This window comes from Atractosteus spatula, chromosome 7, assembly GCF_055471065.1.
Source record: "Atractosteus spatula isolate fAtrSpa1 chromosome 7, fAtrSpa1.hap1, whole genome shotgun sequence".
Classification (NCBI taxonomy): Eukaryota; Metazoa; Chordata; class Actinopteri; order Semionotiformes; family Lepisosteidae; genus Atractosteus; species Atractosteus spatula.
Genome location: NC_142712.1, coordinates 33408353 through 33415680, shown reverse-complemented (window position 1 = coordinate 33415680; position 7328 = coordinate 33408353). Strand labels below are relative to the sequence as shown.

Below are 7328 nucleotides of genomic sequence, written 5' to 3'. Positions count from 1 at the left end.
TTTCCTCCAGTCTCTAAAAAACATGCAGATTATGGTGACTGGCATCTCTAAACTGTCCCTTCTTGGAGGGCAGGGGGTTCAGGTTATAGTATATTCATATAGTATTTTCATACTTGGGTGTTCCCAGTACACCCAATTCTGGTTGTGAGATTACTGACAAACAGGCTGGTTTTCTGATGATCTGTGCATCAAACAAGTACACACATAACGAGAAAACAGCCTGGCTCACCACTGCACTGCCTACAGTACATCTGATAATGCATGTAAAACGAAACACCCCATCGCCCAGATTAGCCCCTAGAGCGCACAAAGGATTGCATTTGTTATCGATTTCTCTCTCCCTTACAAGTATGTCTCAAAGCGAGACGTATTTACCAGTTTCCTGGCCTTGCTGTTGTCCTTACCAGGAAAATACAAGATGGGCATCGAAACCAACTGCTGAGTCAAAAAAAAACAAAACAACCACCACCAACTCCTGTAGCAAAAAACAGGATGTTTTATGTGGTACTCATCAGAAAGGCGAAAAATGTGCTCACTGTGGTTTTGCAAGAGGGGTTCAATCATTACAATTATTCACACCTCTCAAAGGTGTCTGTGTGCCACCTTAGAAACATCTGCCATGGTAAAGTTAAGGGCTTGGTAAGGTACAGAAAAGAATAGTGAAATCATGGTAATGGTTAAAAATGCACAGCCTTAGGTAGCGAGGCACCAGGCCGAATGTGCCAGGCTGTGGCAAAGCTATACAAAGAAAGGTATAGGCATTGGAGAACTGTGACGACTGTGCACACTCAGCATGTCAGACTTTCAGAAGGTTTCAGAAGGACAGGTGCAATATTTTTCATAGGGCCGCACAAAGAGGTTTTCAGACCTTTCTTGCTCCGCTGTAAAACTGAATGCAACTGATTTCTCAAAATGAAAAAAGTGGGTATAGAAAAACAAATTAATTTGCTTCCGTTCCGTGAGCTTCCCTTAACCTTGCAGCACCCAGGTTGAATGAAATCATCAGAGCGGTGGCTCTGTGGCTAAGGATCTGCCCCTGTGGCTGGAAGGTTGCCGGTTCAAATCACCGTGGCTGGCAGAGGAATCCTACTCCGTTAGGCTCCTGAGCAAGGCCTTTCACCCCAACTGCTCCAGGGGTGCTGTACAATGGCTGACCCTGTGCTCTAACCCCAGGCTCTCTCTGTCTGTGTGTCTCATGGAGAGCAAGTTGGGGTATGCAAAAAGACAATTTCCTAATGCAAGAAATTGTATGTGGCCTATAAAGTGATCTTATCTTTATCTTAATAGCACAGGTGACATGTCACAGAGACGTTACAAGTTACATTTCTGCAGGACCGGTTCCAAACCCAAAGCCCTGGCTGTAGATTTTGCCTTTTCTGCTCTGTCTTGTTGTTTGCCTATATGGTTGCAGCTTTGAACTTGCTAACTGTCAGAAAATGGGGAGAAATAATCTAATTACGACTAACACTTGGAGAACGAGCTTGCTATCGGCATTGAATCAATTAAACCAATTTTATTTGACTGCTTAAAAAATACTGCCGAGACCAGTACGTAATAACTTCTTAATATAACTATGCTGCATACTCAAATATCGTTTTTGTTCACTCTGTCAAAAGCTTTTCTGATGGTTATAGGAGCATGCCATTACTAAATTCTGTAGTTACCAATAATAAGCAAATATCAGAAGTGTGATTGCTAGCAGGCTGATAGTTATGTTAGATGGTTTTGAAGCCATTCCACTGATTCACAGTGCAGTACCCTGACCTGTTTATGCTCTGTATGCCTGACTATTAACAGAAAGGCTCTTACAGTATTCCTGGTCAGGCACATTGCCTGTATCAGAGATTTTAAAACAACTGGTAATAAATTCACAGCTCACTTCCAAGTCTCTATTAAGTCACTTTGGACAAAATGGTAATGGACCTATTATTTAAAGTATTAATTAAAGGTAATTGCTCCTCTCTTTAATTAAAAGGAATATATATATTAAGAAATCTAATTTTTGTAAGATTCACAAGACTTTGAGATCAGGTCGTGAAATATTTCATTTTTATGGTTCTTTTCGGGAAATCGTAAATGTGGTTTATTTATGTCAGTTCAACTTCTACACTCACAGCCTCTGTAAAGAATAACTGGTTAAAAAGTGCTGTCGTTCAATGTCAGTGAACGACATTGAAATTATCTTGTGTTTATGAAGAACAATTTTGCTTTAAAAATAATCACATCTTTAAACCCGGCATTTTTCAATTTAAAGTAAAATAGCACTAAAACGTTAAATATTAGCCCTGTCAACAATAGCCGCCTTCTGTGGGGGAAAGGGTTATTTACATCATTATTGTTCTACTGCTTCATTTTTGAGGCAGAGTTATGCAATGAACACAATCTCAAAAATCGGAGCAAGACCTTTTCTGCTAGTTGTTTTCTTGTCAGTGGTTTTCGGGATTTAAAATGTTAAAACCACGAAGTCGACCACAAAAGGAGACGAACACTGAAAACATTAAAAAGATCGGCGGAGCCTGACTACGCTTTGATTTGAACTCTGAAAGCCCGTGGTATTAAACACTAACATTAATTTAAATTTCCCGACTACCAGCAACACGAGAGCGTCAGTTGTGTTTCCCCTTGTTCAGGCACTTGAAATAAAGTATTTTGATTTTCTTCGTGTATTTTTACTCTGGGGACATTCATGACTGGTAGGCAGTGGAAACTCTGAATACAGATATTTAAAACTTTAAAAAAGTATTTTTAACATGTTCTCTGCAAAACACTTCATCACCAGATTAAAAAGATCTTTTGTTAGAAGCGTCCCGAAATATTTTTTTAAATAATTTAAACTGCATAATAATTGGTAGAACATAAAAACTTTTTTTCTGTCATTTTCTTTGCACACAAAGCATTCTAAAACTTTTAGGTATTTTTTAAACTATAAACATTAAAGCTACATATTTCAATGATGCATCATTTTTTCTGCATTTATGACCGCGATGTCCTAAAACGCTTAAAATAATCTCTATTATTCAATTGTGTTGAAAATGATAAAAAATACAATACATTTCCCCCATACATTCAAATTACGGTAACAAAAATGAACATCCGACCACAAATTTTGCTCAATAAGCGAAATAAACGTACTACCGAAACATTAAAACAATAGATTTCTGAAAAAGATCAGGTGGGTAGCTGCGTCTGCATGCGTAGGCTGCAAAGGAACAAGTAAAGGTTTATTCCATGCTGAAAAGAGAAGAAAGAAAACACAACGTTTCGGCTGTGGAGCCTTCTTCGGGTGTCACACCCGAAATGTTGTGTTTTTTTTCTTCTCTTTTCAGCATGGAATAAACCTATTACTGATTTCTGAAAAATACTGCTTAACCAAGAGAAGCCGTTCGAAATTAAAGATGATTTACAATTATTTAAAAACCATTCGAAAATCCTTCTTAATTGTGCTAATCATGAGCTATTTAACTCGACTTGCAGTTAACCTTACCTTTGTGAGAAATGTCCTCGCGTGGAAAAAGTCTTCCTGGAATTCACTCATTTTTGACAAGACAACTCAAGGCGTGAACGCAACACTATAATTACTTCGCTTGAGGCGAGTTAAAAAATTATGCGAGCCTATTTTTTGGACCTTTGGATTCCCGCTGCTGCGCTGTGTCTTTTTTCATAATGAAAATTTGCTGGTAAAAACTGTCATGTTGAGACGGAGCAACTTGAGTTGCGTTTGTGGGATTAACATTGTTTGAAGTTACCGCAAGAGCCCAGGCGCAAAGTCGAGCCACAAACTACAAACTAACGCAGTATGTTTTTTTTTCATCTCCAAAAAAATTGTGAAAATTGTATGTCAATGTCTTTCGTCTAATCAATATCCGTTTATTTTTCTTACGAGACGTAAAACTTTTTTTATTTAGTCGTTATATTTTATATAGCGCCTTGGCAATCAGTCATCTTAAAAAAATCTGTTTTGCTTAATTCAGCTTCACAAAGTTCAAGTACGATTTTAAAAAATCGTGTTTAACACACGAGAAAATGTGTCTCGGGACGCTCGTAAACAATTCTTTAGTTAACGGAGGCTCAGTTTATTCTACAGATGACAGAGTGACGGTGCTCTGAGCGGTTGTTAGTCTTGCAGTTCTTATCCTGCACTGTAAACGCCGGCTCTCACGTTCTTCTTTTATTCTGTGCACTCTCGTTTGGTTCGGTGGCGGTTTGCCCCAAAGGCACCTTCGGGTTTAATTTAAATGTTTTTAATGCTTAAATTCGCTTTCTGGTCTTAAAATGTTGACTGGGATGTATCAGACATCTTTTTTAGCCCCCTGCCAGTCCCAGACGTCCAGAACTCCCGTCATTTAAGTGCGTTACCTAAAATGCAAGCCCATGGACAGCTGCACAGTGTATCAAACACCCCTACAATGGACAGTGAATCACCTATTATGTAATGCCTGTTTAGCCAGATTGCTTACCTTTGTGTACACTGAAGTTGTTCGAAAGTACGTTTGAAGTCGGATATTTAAAACCTAAAAACGCAGAAACAATCCTTGTTAATCATTATTATTATTATTATTATTATTATTATTATTATTATTATGTGCTCTTAATTTTCACCACTAAACCACTGTCCCATAACATTTGTTTTTTTTCTAGTCCAGTATAATTCCTGGGACATTCATTTCTATTAAGTTAAAACTTTTTTGTTTTGCCTACCACGGTGTAACACAAACAACAAAAATGAAACTGGCTGGCAAAGATAAGAAAACGTCGTGTGTGCGCGCACGTGACCTACCCACTTGGCATATTAAACGCCGTGCAGTGCTATCAGTACCGCACACTGCGCGACATGGAGGCGAATACCACGGACACGACGGGCTCCACAGACACGACGGACTACGAGTACTCTGAAAATTACTACAACGGAAGCGAGAACACATACCTGTATCCTGACTGGGATGAGATCTTGGCTTGTCCCCAGAAATCCTTCCCCTGGCAGTCCGTCATTATACCTGCCCTCTACTTTCTCATCTTCTTTACTGGCTTCATTGGGAATCTGTGCGTCATCGTCATCATGGCCTCCAAGCACAAGAGCAGGAGGCTGGTGGACACCTTTGTCACTAACCTGGCCGTGGCGGACTTGGTCTTCGTGTGCACTTTACCGTTCTGGGGGATTTCGGCGGCGAAGGAAAACCAATGGGACTTCGGCGATTTCCTCTGCAAGTTCAGCAGCTACGTCATCGCCGTGAACCGCTACTCCAACATTTTTTTCCTCACCTGCATGAGCGTGGACAGGTACTTGGCCGTCGTGCGGATGCTGGACACCAGATACATTCGCAGCAACCAATGCGTGCGCTTGACCTGCTGCGTCATCTGGTTGGCGTCCATCGCGCTAGGAGTGCCCTCTCTTATCTACCGGAGGGTGGAGGAAAATGGCACGGCCAGTTTGTGTACCGAAATCGCCGACTCAGCTGTTTTCAACGGGATCAGCCTTGTCGCCCTCTTCCTTGCCTTCGTGCTCCCAGTGGTGATAATAGTTGCCTGCTACTGTTCCATTCTGGTGAAGCTGCGTAACCCACCCGGCTTTCAAAACTCCAAAACCGAACAGCGCCGCAGACACTCGCTCAAGATTGTGCTGGTCATCATCGTGGCCTTCGTCGTCTCCTGGCTGCCGTTCAACGTCTTCAGAACCATCCTCATCGCCTGCCAGCTCCAGTTCGCGTCGCTGTCCTGCGCCTCTCAAACGACCCTGGCGAGGGGTCTGACCCTGTCCTCTTGCTTTGCCTTCCTAAACAGCTGCGCTAACCCCGCCATTTACATCTTCCTGGACCACCACTTCAGGCATCACGCTCTGCGCTTCTGTCTCGGCTGGTTCGGCCCACAGATCAAGCGGCGGAGTCGAGCTCCAGCCGCGTCCTCTTCCGGGCTCACCATTGACAGTAACTCCGTGTCCAGTTACCCTCGCAGCCGCCTGTCTTCAGTTCACATGCAGTGAAGGACTTACTCTCGGAGACGGCGCTGCAGTAAGAGGTGGCAGCGGTTCGCGAGCTTTGCAGAGTTCGGATTTGGGGTGTCCTGGTATTTGGTGTTCAGTTTCCCAGCTTTTTTTTCCCCAGTGTCAGAACATTGACCAGATAAAAACCGATCTTGTCAGTCAATTAAAAAACAAATTCTGCACGCTTAAAACTGCGTCTGTGGACTTGTGAGGAACTTTTTAGTATTTTGATATCATTCGGGATCATGTTGAGAGATTAACTGTGATTACTTCATAGGTCATAAATTTGTCTAAAACGGCATCTCGTTTTATTATGTTGTATGAAAACAGGAAAGCTCTGTGTATGACAATGAAAGAAAACGAAAGGTTCTGATTTTCAGCGCTCGCCACTCGACACCACACCAGTTATCGGAACAGCAGAGAACTTGTTAAAACCGCTTTCCAGTGAGCTGTGCAACTTTCTCCGAGTTCAGTTTTGTTTCAATGCCATTTTGCATAAAAATGCAATTTTGTATCGATATCATTACTTATTTGTTTTGCATGATTAATTATGGGAACATATACGCACATTGCAAGAGGGAAATAGACTAACAGGCTAATAATAAAACTGCGTCTGTGGACTTGTGAGGAACTTTTTAGTATTTTTATATCATTCGGCATCATGTTGAGAGATTAATTGTGATTACTTCGTAGGTCATAAACCTGATTAATTGGGAATGTTTACATTTGTCTAAAACGGCATCTCGTTTTATTATGTTGTATGAAAACAGGAAAGCCCTGTGTATGACAATGAAAAAACGAAAGGTTCTGATTTTCAGCGCTCGCCACTCGGCACCACACCAGTTATCGTAACAGCAGAGAACTTGTTAAAGCCGCTCTCCGGTGAGCTGTGCAACTTTCTCCGAGTTCAGTTTTGTTTCAATGCCATTTTGAATAAAATGCAAATTTTGTATCAATAGTATGATAGATACTTTATTGATCCCGTGAGGGTAATTGCAGTGCAACAGCAGCTTAACACACACACAACACAGCCACAGTGTAACGAATTATATAATAATAGTACAATACATACAATACAAGAGTTACTCACAGTCCGGACACACAAGAACAAACTAGAACAGAACAGTACACAGAAAATCGTATCACACATATGAATATAAATATAGATGTAACTATAGATATAAATATAAATGTATTGCACAGGTCCCTGGCATATAAGTTATTATCAAATAATAACTTATTTGTTTTGCACAATTAATTATGGGAATGTATACGCACACTGCAAGAGGGAAATAGGCTAATAGACGAACGTTTCAGCGATATCATCTTACTGTCGCAGCCTACATGAAAT

At 41.0% G+C, this 7328-nt stretch overlaps 1 protein-coding gene across 1 annotated transcript; it reads left to right on the top strand.

Moving 5' to 3' along the window:
* The first annotated feature begins 4817 nt into the window (after window positions 1–4817).
* On the top strand, window positions 4818–6933 carry gpr25 (G protein-coupled receptor 25). The gene has a single exon (XM_088920884.1). The coding sequence runs from the start codon at window positions 4832–4834 to the stop codon at window positions 5975–5977; it is 1146 nt and encodes a 381-aa protein (XP_088777010.1). The 5' UTR covers window positions 4818–4831; the 3' UTR covers window positions 5978–6933.
* Window positions 6934–7328: the final 395 nt, after the last annotated feature.